This window comes from Drosophila persimilis, unplaced genomic scaffold (genome assembly GCF_003286085.1).
Source record: "Drosophila persimilis strain 14011-0111.01,24,50 unplaced genomic scaffold, DperRS2 tig00000697-arrow-arrow-pilon, whole genome shotgun sequence".
Taxonomy (NCBI): Eukaryota; Metazoa; Arthropoda; class Insecta; order Diptera; family Drosophilidae; genus Drosophila; species Drosophila persimilis.
In genome coordinates, this window is record NW_020825338.1 from 205,927 (window position 1) to 221,918 (window position 15,992).

The following is a 15,992-nucleotide window of genomic DNA, read 5'->3' on the forward strand; positions in this document are numbered from 1 at the left end:
CGTAAAACAAGTCTCAAGATAATTGATATTAGTGATTCGAACAATTTAAATTTATATTTAACGATCAATCGTGTAACTCGATTCCATTTTAATCTGAGATGAATCAATTTGCAACAGATTTTAAACCTGTTTTAATCTTTGTTCTCAGTTAAATTTGCGACAAGGGAAGGGCATTCTCGCTTCGACTGCCAATATGGGAGGAAAATTTCGATTATTTGATTTAATTGAGTAACAATCTGGCTGCTCGAACAATGCGGGCCAAATATTTGCCAAGCAATCGAGCTGAGAAATGAAACTAGCCATTTCGAAATGGTTTATCTGTGAGGCACCGTCCACTTTAGTCGGTGCCAGGTTTTGTCTTTGTCTCTGTCTCCGTCCTTGTCTCCGGGGTCTGTCTCTATCTCCGCCTCCGCCTCCGTCTCCGTCTTCGTCTCCGGGTCTGGGTCCGTCTCTATTTGGGGCTCCGACTGTTGTGTGCTTATCAGACATTTGGCGCTAAGGAAATTATGCAAACACTTCGATTGCAGTTCGAGTTTTAATATGGATTCCAATGGCTACTCAACAAGGGCTCTCCTCCGCTCTGTGTGAGTGTGAGTGTTTTGTGCTGGCTTTTGAGTGAAACATGTAACATAAGAGAGAGAGAGAGAAAATGTTTTCTTTCGACTAACACACAAAATGCTGAAAAAGTTCTAAAAGTTCTTCGCTTTCTCTTTGGTTTTTGTGTTTGCAATTAGCTTAGCGTTTTGCGTTTTGCATTTGCGTTTGCATTTGGTTTTGTTACTGTTTCTTTTACGTAGCGGATTCATACAATATATACTCGTACTCGTAATTCAAGACCACCCATTTGTCAGCGATCAGCGGATCAATCGTTATTCATTATTCATGGGTCTGACCTGACCTTTCGGTTGTGTTTGCTTGTGTATAGATACATAAATACATTTATGGACATTTCTTTTTGCTTTGCTTTAAATATATTTTATATATACTATATATATATATATATATATATATATGTATATATATGTATATATATGTGTGTATATATAATTTGTGGGATTTTACTCTGCCTCTGCCTTGCCGTATATATAGCTGTATGTGTGTGTGTGTGTATTGGGAGCGTGTGTGTGTGTGTATATAGAGAGTCCTGCATATACGGATGCATGCTCGTATAAGGATTAGTACGCGTAGGTAGCTCTTAGGTTCACATGTGTCTCAGTGTCTCAGTATGTGTGTGTATCTATGCTTTCAGCTCTTAGCGTGGCTTTAATTGTACGAGTATTGCGTAATTTGGTAAGAGTTGCTGAGATATGATATCCGTTTTGCAAGCATTTTGACGATCTGGCGATGCTCGAAAGTATGCTACGAAGCCGCCATGACTGTGTGTCTGCGAGTGTGTGTGTGTGTGTGTGTTCGAGAGTGACTGCATATATGTATGAGTGGGTGTTTGTAAGAGAGTGAATGTATCTATGAGTGGACATCTGTGTGAGTGTGACTTGACAATTTATTTACTAGGAATATCTTTTTTTTTGCATTTTGCATTGCTTTTGCGTTTGCTCTTCTCTTTATTCTAGTCCTTCTGCTGCTCCAACTCTAGCTCCTTCCTTAGTGTATATATGTATGTATGTCTGTGCTTGTGTGTTGCTTTCCTGCTTTCCTGCTTTCGACTGACTCGCTGAACTCAAGTACTCTCTCCTTCTCAAGTAGAGCCACATTTCAAAAATTGGGAAATGTTGGGAAAAGCAACAGAATACTGTTTTTCGGTGTACTCGTACGAATACGGATGTTTTGTGAAAGAGAAAACTGTATGCTTGCGTGTGTGTGTGTGTGTCTAAAAGGGAAAGGGAGTGAGTGAGAGAGAGAGAGAGAGAGAGAGACAGACAGCGAGTGAGCTTGAGATAGAGAGAGAGGGAGGATGTTTGACTGCATTTTGTTAAACATTTAAATACTTAAATTTAATTGCTTGCTTTATATTATTTGCCATTCTGCTTGCTTTAATTTAATATATAGATGCATTACCATTCATTGGATACTTCCATCCGAATCTTCCTTCATTTGCATGTTCTGCCTTTCATTCTTAACTGCTTTTATCTCTTATTGGAACTGCGCTCCTTTTGACGAAAAAAAAACCTCTTCTTCATTTCATTTTTTGTATTTAATATTATGTTTAAGTTTCCTTTTGAAATTGTTGGTTTTTTGCTGCTGCTTTTGCGTTTTGCTGTTTGCTGTTTGCTGTTGATGTGCCGTGCTCTCGCCTGCTCGCTTGCTCTACCGCTGCCTGGCTGCTTGGGGCGCTTACTCTTTCACCTCGAAGTACTTATAGGTCGGATTCTCGTACCCATTGATCTGCATATTGGGCACGATCTTCTCCTCCTGTACGATGGGATGGTGTGTGGTCACGTTCTAGAGAGCGAAACAGAGATACAATATCAGTAAATGTTATACTCAAAAAATTTGGACAAATCAAGATAATGTTATACTTCAGCCCGTCTGTGCTAAATGTTATCTTTATAGAACTTTTTAATATATCATGTCTTATACCAAAGGGAAATCTAACGTCTAACGTGTCACGTATATCAAATTTATTGGCTTTGTTGGAGCTCATCCAGAATATGTCGTCCTATTGTAAGAATGCTCTGAAGAACATTAACGCGAAAAGAACTTGTTTTATGAATGATTTGTTCAGATCCTCTTCGGGTCGGTCTTTGATGATCTTTGTTTTTTAGGGAAAGGGCTTCGTTATCCCCAGAGATGGTAAAAATTCTTTACACCATAATACAACACACAGCACAGAAGACTTTTCCCGCCAATCCAAGTATTATGCGCACCTGATCCACCTCAATGAAGCCCTGGGCGTGCGGCGAGCGCGATGTTCGCCACTTGGCCACGGCCACACCCACAAAGACAGCCGCCATGAGGGCGATGCCAGCAAAGGAGAGAGTGAAGTAGACGTTGCGTCCCTCCTTGGCCGCGTGCGCGTGCGCGAACTCGCGGCGCAGCGAGAAGCTCTGCAACGAGAACGAGAGAGGATAGGCTTTAGGCAGATGCGGCACGAGTTGGCGCCGCAGCTCAAATACCGATTCGCGGTGGCCCAGATCGTGGGTCATGAAGTGCTGCACCTGCGGCTCGGCCTCTTGGTGGGCCACGGCAGCAGCCACATCCTCCACCGCCCGTTGAACGGCATCATCGTCAACCGTTGGCAGCACGGTCTGCACCTTGGTGCTGCAATGAGGGAGACACATCAGTCATGCTATTACTCTGAGAAAGAGATCTGCAGATCAGGAGATAGTACTCACCTGACAGTGGCCTCGGCGTACTCGGCATCGGCCAGGTCCTTCTCGCTCTTGGTTGTGTCGAGATTCAGGTTGGCTGCGGTGACGAGGCCGCCATCGATGCCCAGCTCCTTGCTGTTGATGCTCTTGTCTTGCTGCTGCGACTGCTGTTGCTGTTGCTGTGCCTGCAACTGGGCTGGGGACTGGGACTGAGAGGAGGACTGGAACTGGGACGGGGATTGGGACTGCTGCTCGGCCGCCTGCGACTTGAGCATGTCGTCAACCTTCTTGGCCTCCATGCGTAGCTTTTCCTCGCGCAGCTTCTCACGCTCGGCGGCCCGCTGCTCCTTTCGCTGTTTTTCGGCCAGACGCAGACGCTCCTTCTCGGCCACCTTGCGTTCGATCTCGATGCGGTACTTATCCAAAATGCCCGCCTCTGCCTCCTCGCTCATGCCAAGCGACGAGCCGGGAATGTCGTCCTTGCTGCGCAGAGCCAGGATGTAATCGTTCATCAGCTGAGCGATTTTGGCGGACAGCTCCGGGTAGCGCTTCAGCATGGTCATCGACTGGTTTACCGCCCGATCGATGTCGATCAGACGCTCCAGAGTGCGGGGTCGCTCAGAGGCAGCCGCCTCCAGGCCTCCCGGTCCCCCCGAGTTCAACAGGTGGCGGTAGTGTGCCAGTGCATGGGCGCGGTCCTTATGCAAGGCCCGCAGCAGCTTTTGCAGACACTTCTCCACGTGATGGGCCTGTCGGGGGATCAGCAGATTATTACCCGTACGTTATAAGCACAATAAAATGGGCAAAATCTTTCACAAAAAGGTATCCCAATTCGATGTCTACCAGGGGTATAAGGCATCCAGTAGAGTATGGGAAGCGCTCCTTTTGTCTAACGAAAGATAAGTTTCGACGGTTCGGATCTTTGAATAATTTACTTTGTAGGACATTTCATTAAATTCGTTATACAATCTGTCAATATTTCTTTCGATTGTTGCCCATTAAAATTGTTTAAATGTTTTCCGCAAATATCATAGCTGGCATTTATTATTTGAGTGGTGGAGAGACTTTTGATAACTTAAAATAATGCTTCGAAGCGCTTCCCGCCTTATCGCTCTTATCGATTTAATAAGGATAAGGGATCTGATAGAACCGGACCGGACGGAGTGGGGCTGCGGCTGCGGCTGTGGTTGTATACTCACGTTGGGCGGCTGCTCGGTAAGGGCCTGGGTGTAGCAGGTCATGGCCTCGCGCTTCCTCTGGTTGATGTGGGCGAGGACGCGTTGCTGGTGCATAGCGGCCAGCTGGTGCTTCTCGGCGTTGCCTTCTTCCTCGAGTGCCTGAACAGAAGTCTAAAATTACATTCCCATATAAAGACGTATTGCACACCAAGAGAGAAAGATTATCAGCATGGGGAATTTTCCGTCGATCGGTATCAATAAGTCGATCGGTTAAACGGTTCTTAAACGGATTTTTTCAGTTAGCTTTTCAAATTTTCTGTGGTTCTGTGGTTCGTTCGTATCGCGTGAAATGCAGTTGGGTACAGGTTGGGGGTGTGTCAGGTGGCTTTTTGTCATTAGCCTTGTCATTAGGGCTCGATAGGATAGATGGAGCAATGTCTGAACAATGTCCAAGAATTGCGTGGGTGGTGCCGCTACAGAACTGGTGCTGCAGAGAAAGACAGAGACAGTGAGGAGAGAGAGGGGGAGGGAGAGCGAGAACGAGAGTGCGGTGCAATGTGCAGGCCACAAATGATTGATGCAGTAGCATTCGAGGCTGGTCGGAACGGAACGGGACGGGTCTGGCAGGGACATGGATGGATACTCGTATATACACATGGATGCAGATGGCTCTGTGCTCTGAATGGAGAAGCGCAGCGGCTATGTAAGCAGCGTTTGTAAGATTATTTGCCGAGAAGTACGAGCAGTACACACACACACAAACAGGTATACGTATGTGTAGGTAGGTATATATGTATGTATATAGCCACAAGGCCAAGACTGGCAGTCCAATGGGAATACTGGATCGTTTCGGTTCGGTTCGGTTCGGATCGGGTTGGTTTGTCCGTTCTGTTCTGTTCTGGTGGTGGGAGGAGGGGGGTTTGGGGCGGGGCGGGGCGGGGTTAGCACTATTTGGTTAGATTGAAACGAAAAGGCGTCAAAACTAAGGATTACGGATTAAAGGATTTGACTATGGTACGAGTACGGGTATATGTATGTATAAGCCAATCAATCAGTTCAACTACAAAGCTTTTTCGAGGTAAGTATTGTATACGTATTTTGAGTATATTAGGTAATGGTAATTCTTGTTCTTGCGGTTGTAGCGGTTGTAATTGTTGTTAGCGCAGTACTGGGTTAATGTTGCTTTCGTTAATTTGTTAGATTAGCATTATCGTTACTGTAATTGTTATTGCTGTTATGATTATAATCTGATGCCTCTTTCGCTCCCATTTGCCATACATATGGATACACAAAAAAATCAAAAACACCCCTGTCCGTACTATCCAGAGCCAGAGCATGGTACAGTACCGTTTCAGAGCACTATGCGTAGCGTGCGGATCGGGATAGTGCCGACAAGTATGTACATAAATGAAAAGCAGGCGATACAATGAACACGACTTAATGAGCTACTTTATAGAAAGAGTAGGAAGCGATTACGATACGATACGACATGATACGATACGATAATGGGTTAAAGCAGGATCGGAAGTAACTTAAGAAACTTATAATCGAAGGTGTAGAGGTATTGAATACTACTCGTACAAATGGGGTAGATACAAGTTACAAGGCACGCAGCAACAGTGACGTCCTTTGGCAAGGCTCTTTTCGGCTATCTGTATCGGTTATCGGGTTATCGGTGGCCGACTACCGGTGAACATACGAATATTTACGAATGTTTTTAGCGATCGCAATTTCATTAGCGAGAGGAGGGTCCGATGACCACAGTGCTACTCGTCGATTTTTCAATATCGAATCTTCCAAGTGTTTTTCATCGTGTATCGATTGCTATCGATCTATCTTCGATCTTAGCCTATGATCCTTTGCCAAATGACGCCGCCGTTACAAAACGCAGACACACACATACATACAGATGCAGATATACATATATAAGCATATACGAATATATACAGGGCATAGAATAGATGTGAGAGATAGGTTAGGTGATAGGCAGGCAGTCAAAGTTAGATTTAAAGATGGAGAGACGGGGAGAGTGCAAGTGAGTGAAATAGAGATAGAGACACTGACATAGTGACAGAGTGAGAGGGTGAGAGAGTAAGAGAGAGAGAGAGAGAGAGAGAGTGAGAGATGAGTGCGTCACATGGATGACTAACCTGGAAGCGGGCGGTCATGCGCTGCTTAAAAGATTGGGCAGCCTTAGGATCGGCTAGGCGCATGTCCTGGTACTTCTCCTCCAGATCGGACCAGTCCTTCATCACACGGGTGACCTTCTCGCGGTGCGATTCCTCAAGGCGCTGTTGGGCTTCCTTTGTTTAGAATACGTTTTGTGTTGCATCGATAAATAAACCTGCGCCCTCGTCATAAACACTTACTTTCTGACTTACTTTGTAGCTCTGATGCTCGTAGTGCGGATCAAAGTGGGTGAAGTACGGGTCAGAGGTGGGCTGGGCCGTCGACGGAGGTGCCCCAGCAGCCCCAGTAGCGGAAGCAGCAGCAGCAGCGGCGGCAGCGGCGGCGGCAGCAAGTCGATTGATATGGTTGGCATTACTGATCGCAGCGTCTTTGGCGGCAGCCTGTGCAGGCGAGTATATGGGAATGCGTGTGACCTGGTCGGGCTTTACGGGAGTCTTGCCGGAGATGCCGATGGCTTCGGAGCCCACGGGCAGGCTGGACGGCGATGAGGAGGAGGATGCCATGGAGAAAATTGGAACCTTCAGGCCCACGGGCTTGGCGCCGCTGGAGCTGCCGTTCTGGTCCCAGGTGTCCGAGTCATTGTCGCCCTCGGAGCCGGCGCCATCCTCCTCGTAGTTGTCGCCATCCTCGCCGCTGTCATACTCCGCATTGATGTCGTCCAGGGAGCCGCTGCTAGCATCGCCAGCCGCGGCTGAGCTAGAGCCGGTGCCGGTGCCGGTGCCGGTGCCGCCTGCCGCAGCCGCCTCGTCGGCCACCATCTCGTCCTCCTCGTCATCGGCCATCAGATCATCCTCGTCGTCCAGCTCGTCATCGTTTGCATCCTTCGAATAGTTGGAATCGTTGCTGTCATCCTCCTCGTTGGCGTTCAGGTTCAGCTCATCGTTGGCACTGCTGATCTGGGCGGGGGGCATCACCGGTAAATCGGTCTTCTTCACATGAATCTCATCGGCTGATCAAAGAGAAGAAGTGCGGGTTCAATGGGGCTCAAGGGAGTTACTGAGTTGGACTCACTCTTGAAGTGCTTTGGGCAGCAGACGAATTCCACGCCGGAGAAGAGTGATATGCCGCAAGGCAAAAGCATGGCGAAGCTGCGCATCTGCATGCCGCGTTCCTGGCAGGCGGCGGCGCCCGTCTGGTTCCATCTGACGAACGGCCAGCAGCGCGACGCATTATGGATGTGGTCGAAGAGGCAACCCTCTGGCACCAGCAAGGCGTCCGATTGGAATGGTCCTTCTGAAGCCAAACGTTGTGGATCGTCGTCGAAGAGTTGTGGGTGTGGTATTTGATAGTGTGGAGAGCACATGTGGATCAGATGGTAGCAACCGACGGACGGGGTTCTTCGAGGTACTCACCCAGACAACGGAACGGCTTAATCCAGCGATGGGATCCCTTGCATTTGGCCGCGTTCAGGGCGCCCTGGCGGCACCAGCCACCGATCTTCTGGTAGTGCGATGACTCCACAATGTTGGTAATGTCTCGGTTGGGATATGCCTGGAATAAATAGTGATAATACCTGATAAATAACTGCGTACAAGTCCTACCAAGTCCTAGTTTCATTTTCCGATGCCGATTCCGTTTAGTGCATTATTAAACAAGTTCCCATGGGGAATTCATTTATCTGAAAGGATTCTCTGTTGGATCCACCCGGCTTTGTTTAGGCCATATTTGTTTCCCCCTTTTTGTTACTGCTTCTGGCTTCTGGTTTCTGCCTTCCGACAATGGCCAGTAAAACTTTAATTGCCTGACTTGTTTGATTGACTGACTAAATGACTGACTAACTGAATGGCCTAATAAAATATCCCACATGCTGTATCTGTGTCTGTGTGTGCACCCATGTGTGTACGATTGTTGGAGTGTGTGTGTGCACTACATTTGTTTCAAACAATTATGTGCCGAGTGGCACACACTCACACACTTTCTCATACCCGTATATGTATGTATAGTCATACGAACACACACACACACACTTACGAAGAGAGGCTCATGAAAATGAGGCCTTTTTAAATGTTGTTTGAGTGCTTCGTTGCAAATGGCGCACATGGGGATGGCGAAAAGAGGAGGGGGAAGAGTCAAAGGGAGAAGCAGAGTGAAAGCAATGAGTGCAAACGGCACGTAGGCAACACTCGCTTCTCGCTTGCTACTGCCACAGAACAGGCGGTCAGACAACACCCACATACACATACACACCCACACTAGCACACACATACTCGTATGTACATAAATATCCCTTCGCACCCCCTCCACATCGGCGAGCAGTATATTGCTGTCGGCAACCAGGCTAAATAAAACATTAAAAGCACAAAATAATGATGCTGATGCATGTCAAGTCAAACTCAAAACCGAAACCCCAAAAGTTCTCTCCTGCGAAGCCTCCAGCGTCCTCACAGCCACGCCTTTCCCTTCTACTTCCCCGCGCCGCAGGCACCTACAGTTCCTGCCCCCAAATCAGCAAAAAATAAAACAAGTCTTGGCAAGGCCTTGTGCCGTGGTCATTCCATATGCCGCCTATATATGAACACATAATGGCACAGTGGGGAGACACTGCGCTGCCGGGGATCACACGTTTGAGGCCTGGTGGCAAACGATACATATGTATATGTGCATATGCATGTGCAGATGCATATGTAGAACAGATGTGTGGAACCGTTTGCTTAGATTTAAAAAAAAAAACTGTTATACAAGCTGATATTTGGAGTCAGAATATTTTGCCTACCGATAATCTGCTTTTTGTTGTTTAATAAATAAAGTAAAACAGTTTGTATGAAAGTTACTATAAGTAGTTGTCTAAACCGTTTTGATAGAGAATTTTTTAACATTCCCATTGAAGTATGACACAGTCCAGCGAGTGGCTCGAGGCCATCCACTATTTTGGAGCTGCGTTTTCGATTTGGGTGTCTGTGTCTGTGCCTTGCGTTGCGTGCGTGCCACACAGCCGTGCCACCAACAAGCGCCTAGTGCCACCCGCCGCCTCCTTCTCACCTACTTCACATAAAGTTGGCTTTAAAAATAAAGAAACGCACATCATCAGCAGCAGAGGCAGAGGCAGAGGTGGAGACCGTGTGGGAGGTAGGCATGGCCACAACGACGACGTCATGTCATTCACACGGCCCAGTGCCTGTCCAGAGCGGTCGATGGTCGCCCGGTAGGCCCTGGTCGCTGGAGTATATAAACGTGCCGCAAATACACGCACACACACACACACACACACACACAGACCAACATCTGTGGAAAGTGAGACTCACTTTCGTATACCCCATGAGCATGTAGCCTCTCTGCGTCCGCGTCCGCGTCCTCGTCCTCGTCCTGGCTCAAATGTGTTCGTTATACTTGGCTTAATCAAAACATATTCAACCGAGCGTGATGCTGTTTAAGTGGCTCGCTTGAGAGAGTTTGCGGCAAATACACGCAGCTCAAGTTATTGTAACAGCATTTGATTCTTTTGTTTCAGCCACCCACACACACACACAAACACTGCCTGCCAATCACATACGCATATACATGTACGCATACATATACATGCACATACTCAACGGACATGGGATGAGCCAAGCAAATTAAATTGTATAAAATTAGAAGAGAGCAAAAAAATCCACGCTCCGCTGCACCGCTTTCCCTTTGGTTGGACATGTGTGTGTGTGTGTGTGCGCTAATTACAGACAAACAATTAAACTTGACATTTCGCTTTGTCTCTCGCAAACACACTCACAATGTACATACATATGTATGCACGTGGGAATAGGAATAGGAATGGAAACAGGACACACGGGTCGCGATCCCTGTTCCAACCATTGTTGCTGTCCATCGGGTGTGCCATAAGAATCCTTGAAAAGTTCAAGGGATCTCGATATGAGAAACAGTACATTAACGAATTTTGCTAGCTATTTTAATTGCTATCCTTGAGATTCTATTCTGTATCCCGTAGCTGCTTGAATTTGTGGCAAGCATTGTTATGTCAACTGCTTCGCCAGCTTTTGGATGGGGCTTTTACGCAAACGCAGAATTATTCGTTTGATTGGTTCTATAAAGAAACTGTTGCATACTACGCGGTAACACCCCCCTTCCCCACCTCCACACCTCATTGTTACCTAAGCTGGCCACGTGAGCGCCACAAGTCCCGTTAAAAGCAGCGCTAGATGTACGTTTTTGACAGCGCCTCACAACCGGATAAAATCTTTATATAAGAGCGGATAAGAGGTGGGACCAGCTCAGCTCCCATGTGTGCTCTGTCAGTCAATGCATGCCAAATGCAAACAATCGAGCTGGTGGCCCCAAAGGGGCACGGCAATGAAGATGGCGATGCGGATGCGGATGAGGACGAGGACGGGGAAGTCCCTGCTCTGCTGCGCTCAGCAGTGGAGCGCGTTATTGAAAATGATTTTTTAATGTGGCACTGACATGAAGCCACCAGCATCACGTTGCCATCAGCATCTCGCTCACTTCCTCTCTTTTCTGGTGCGTGCTCGGGCAAATCATTTTGTGGAAACTTTCTATTTGCATTTTTTGCCTTCTTTGCAATGACAGGAAGTTGTGGGGCGGGGATGGAGCGGAAAGAGGCTTGCGGTGTAGCATGCCTCGTGGCGTTTGTTTGCACAGGCCGCTGAGCTTGTTTTAATTTAACTTTGGCCAAAGCCCCACTGCTACGCCACGCCCCAATCCACAGCCTCAGCAGCACCTCGTCGCACGTCTCACGTCTCCTCTCTTCTCCATTTCGTTTCGTTTCGTTTCGTTTCGTTTCGTTCCACCCCAGTCAAAGCTTCCGTTTCCAAGTGAAACGAGTTTGAAACGTGGCCACGCTGCGTATACGTATTTTTAGTTTACTCCTCCGACTGGAGGCTCTCTTTTAGTTCGTCCATTCCATTCAATGACTAAGCCCCGCACCAAACACCAGCAGCTCTCTACCACCGACCATCTACCCTTCTGCATATGCCTCCCCTCCGCTTCCCTTCCCCTCTTGGCCACTTGGCCTTCGCGCGTGCCTGCTTCTTTGCTCTTCGCCGCCAACATGTTGACATTGAAATTGTAAAAATAATTTCCCATACGCTCTGTTGTACACCTACACCTACACCTACAGCCACACACACACCCTTCGGCAAAACCGCAGCATGTGAGGAGAGAACGAGAAGGAGCGGAAGGGGAAGGACAGCATTAAGGCCAAAAGGCTAAATGTTATTATTGTTGGAGCCTATTCAGAGTTTTTTCATTGATACCTTTTACAGAGGGCGTACAAAGGAGCGTCTCCGACTTTATAAAGATTAGTCGATATAAGGCCTTATTTGACTGAAACTATCAGTTCCAAATCCTCTGTTTAGCGACTGAGTACGAAGTTCGTTACGTAAAGAACAGAAATCTTTATCAAAGTTTTTATGTAGTTTTGATCCAATAATTTCTTATTTCTTATCACTCAAAGCTCACGGAGCTGTAGTTTCATGAGTTTTTACATAATTCCGACAAATTGATTTTCTGCAGGGGCCAGGAGTATCAAAAGCTTCGGCACTCGATGCCCACATTTGCTCTTGTCGTTAGTCGAGTTTTTTCAGCTCAAAGTTTTGCGTTGGAAAGTCCTTTTTCCTGACAAAATGGGTAGAAAGTAAACACAGTTTTAAGGTGCCATCATGGGGCTGTATGTGTGGGGCTGTATGTGGCTTACTGTGTGTTAGCGTGTCCGCATGTGTGTTTAAGGTTCGCTTTGACAATCGTTACGCTCTTGTTCCTCCCTCTGCAAGGGTCAGTTGAGTGCTTGGCTTCTATTTCATTGCGTGTCCCCGGAAAGGGACAGAGATCCAACATGCCCTGTTCCTTTCCCGGGGCTCGCTTATACGCACTAAGAGGCAATACCACGGGTAATAGCGACTGTACTTTGTGCCATGGCAACGGTTGTACAGCACGCGGCTCTGTGCACGGGGCTAGCAGTACTATAAGCGACAATTGGATTTCGTTTGCATGCGCTACTTTGTGTGGGATTTTAAGCTCTAATCAGCGCATCTGGATGGGATTTTCGGTGGGGAATTTCACTATGTGGACATATATATCTCATACTCAATTTGTTCAACTGCTCAAATAATGCTTCTTTATACTTCAAATTTATACTACTTATGCTACTAATATGTATGTACCATAACTCTATTTCATCTTTCTATACTTACTCACTTTAGCAGTCTTTAATTTTTGTCAACTTTATTACAGACAAATTGTAATACATTCATAATTGCGTCGGTACATGCCAACGCAACAAACATTCCAACTTTATTAGCCATCTCTCACCCTTCCTACCTTCCTTCCACAGCTGAAGCCTCGGGCACAGTATCCCCAAACGGACCGCACATACATCACCTTTAATGGGCACTATGTGTAAGCAAGCATTTAACTCTAAATGTCCAATAACATTACAAACAATTGAATTAAGGCCCCGACCCCAGCCACCCACAGCCACCCACAGCCACCCACCGCTGGACCCTTTCCAGCTCCCAATTCCGCCGGATCCGGGACCAGTGTCAGTGCCCAGGATGGGCCTCTTTGTGGGCTAGAGTGGTGCAATTTTGGAATCATTTAAGCGAGCGGCTTAGCAGAACGGTGAAGCGGACCCATTTGTTGCCGAGTGCCGTGTCTGGCTCAGAGAGCGAATGGGCACTGAGGCCGGGCTAACTATATAAAGCCATAAGCTGGACACACACACAGACTCATAGCAGGAGAAGGAGCAAGCGAAGGGAGGCTGGAGGCCACAGGACCTGAATGGTTGGCTAAACTATTTAGCGACTAAACTACTTTTTGCCTGTTCACTGAATTTCAATACGGCCATTATGGGGCGTCTCATAAATATAGTTCAAAAACAAGCCCCGTCCACTGCCGCCTGGCTGCCTGATGATGCCGTTGGTGTCCTTTAACGGTGAGTGGCTCACCTGTCAGCCGCAACCACCGCATCAGTAACAGAAACAGCAACAGCATCACCATCCATATGAGTACGAGTATAAGCGTCAGCATCAACATCAGGATGGTTATAAGTATCAGGATGGGGTCAGCCAACTTCAGATGAGTGGCAATTACAAGGAGCGTAAACTATTTCAACCAGCATACAATTATACAAAAACAACAACAACAACTACAACGCAAACGCAAACGCCAAAGAGAAGGGCAATTGACTCTGCAGCATCTCTGCTGCAGTCGTGTTTGTGCATCTCTTGAAGCGACGTTTCTACATAAACGCCCTTCTCCCCACACACCCGCAGCCCCACTCACAATTCACACAAGCAGACGTGTATCTGTTTGGAGCGCAATGAGCACGAGTTTGCTCTCAATCGGATTGAATTGAGACGCTGACAGCGTATAATTAGCGCATCGAATTTGGCTAAATAGCTGGCATGGACTAACGTACTAACCTACTAACGTATGCAAAGCGAGTCCAATCGGCTGAGCCCAGCTCGTTGAGAAGCTCATAGAAGGCCTGGCCTACGGCCAAATATAAATTTTGTGGAGACGGGCAGAGGGAAGCAGAGGGCACTCCTGCTAATTGAGCGATCAATGGAACATGAGTCGCGTCGCTGAAGTGTGCGAGGGATGCCAAATCAATGCAAGAAATAGACAAACTAAAGCCCGTGACTCATTAGTCTGGTTGATAAGGAATTTCATAGCCACAGATACACACTTCTGCATATGTGTATACAAGTATACAGACATATGTGGACTCGCAAGCATATGAACACAAATTCTCGTACATACACAAATGTTCTCTGTGGGCGGTAAACGCTTTTGGGGGATATTCAATTACAAGCCTTCCTAATTAACGTTCTGGTCCGCGGATGCGTGGCCCTCGTCCAGTACCCTAATGGGATTTTCCACAAAATGAGCTTACACTTCAGGCCCCCACGCACTCCCGCAGTGCCTATCGAATTGAATGCGGTTAATTGAATTTGTATGGGACTTATGCCGGCAAAATGCAAGTTTCTTGTCTATATAAATGAAGAAGGACATAACCCTACCAAGCAGCTACCAAATGGGTTGACCATGGCGGCTGAAAGGATACCAACTCATCAGAAAGTCCCATTTATCATTATTAATTCGGAGTTGCCCGAATTCGCTGACTAACCGCTGACAAACAAGCTCGAAAATCTCGTCTGAAAATAGCCAGAATACTCGAATTGCCAATGGGAGGTCAAGAAAGCCGAACAGATAGAACAGATATTCATGATATTTTTGATACTCGTGCTCATACTAGTACTCGCATCCACCCCTTGGGGCATTTTACTCCATCCATGGGACATGTAATTTAACTCATTAGCCAAGCCAAACAGGCAAACATAGCGGGGATTTTCCGCGGAAGAGATGGGTCAGGGGAATAAATACAGAGCTGGCAACATTTTGAAGTCTGACACCGCAAGGCAAACAGTGCCCCGTCAACCGGGGCTGCCAGCAAATTAATTAATTTCCATTTGAATTGCAGAGTAAGCGAGCAAACTGCCAGAGTTCGGACGGGGGAGACATGGAGGAGCAAAGTTGAGTTTCCACCAAAATGGAAATAAGACCAGGAAAAAACTGAAACTGGAATTGGAACTGGAACTGGCAAAAAAAATTGAAAAGAATAAAATAAATACCAACATAAATATGTTATGTGCAGCACTCTCCAGCGGGTGGCAGCAGAAAGCGCAGCCTCTGATGGAGGAATGGGGACTACTGAGGGGAGCTAAGGGGTGGTAGTCGAGGGGAGTAGATGGACAAAAGGACAATAAAAGGCTTTTAATTAATTTCTTTCCCGTCGAGCGCCAAGGTAAAGCCAAAAAACATAGTCAAAAGGGAAGTGGGAAGTGGGAAGAGGGAAGGCCAGGGCGAAGCATCAAGCATTCGTTCGGTTTTTTCGGGGCTGTGGCTCAAAAAAGTGTTGCATACTTCGGGGCGGCCTGATTTATTTGCTAGCGTGTGGCGAAACGAGTGGAATGGAACGCGTAGAGTGCTCTACGCTCTCCTCTCTCCTCTTTCTCTCCATATCTCTGTGTGCGAGTGTGAATTAAGTGAGTGAAAAAACTGCATGCAAATAGCCAAATTTACCCGGCCCAAATGTTTAAGGTTGAAGTTTGTAGTGATTCTGCCACTGCCCCATTTTCCCGGCCCGCCCACTCTGGACCATGCTTGTCATTAATGGAGGGAAAAACTCCACTCGCACTTTGCCTTTGCTGAGGCCTGGACCTGGGCATGGGCCTGGGCGTGGGCGTGGGGGCGGGACCTTCGTTATTTGTGCGCCAGGCTGCCATGAAGGCTTTTCATAGGGCAGCGGCGCGGATTGAAAATTGCGTGCAGCGCGCAACGGGCAACGCACAACATAGTGCAGTGCCAGCATCATCAGAAGCAGTGTGTGTGCGGTCAGCAG

The 15,992-nt window shown here is 47.2% G+C and overlaps 1 protein-coding gene across 7 annotated transcripts in view; it reads right to left on the bottom strand.

The window, feature by feature from the left end:
- Window positions 1–1,859: 1,859 nt before the first annotated feature.
- The window catches only part of LOC6602756 (amyloid-beta-like protein), a 51,272-nt gene continuing 37,139 nt past the window's right edge, over window positions 1,860–15,992 (bottom strand). For 2 of the 7 annotated variants that reach the window (XM_026991927.1, XM_026991926.1), the window contains exons 4-12: window positions 7,990–8,128; window positions 7,649–7,870; window positions 6,817–7,586; window positions 6,598–6,750; window positions 4,469–4,618; window positions 3,294–4,018; window positions 3,075–3,219; window positions 2,826–3,005; window positions 1,860–2,400 (exon numbers count right to left, since the gene is read on the bottom strand). In XM_026991927.1, the coding sequence (XP_026847728.1) occupies window positions 2,293–2,400; window positions 2,826–3,005; window positions 3,075–3,219; window positions 3,294–4,018; window positions 4,469–4,618; window positions 6,598–6,750; window positions 6,817–7,586; window positions 7,649–7,870; window positions 7,990–8,128 (2,592 nt within the window). In that variant the 3' untranslated portion in view covers window positions 1,860–2,292. The remainder of the gene's footprint in view (window positions 2,401–2,825; window positions 3,006–3,074; window positions 3,220–3,293; window positions 4,019–4,468; window positions 4,619–6,597; window positions 6,751–6,816; window positions 7,587–7,648; window positions 7,871–7,989; window positions 8,129–15,992) is intronic. The other 5 variants (XM_026991928.1, XM_026991931.1, XM_026991932.1 and 2 more) reach the window with 5 other exon arrangements.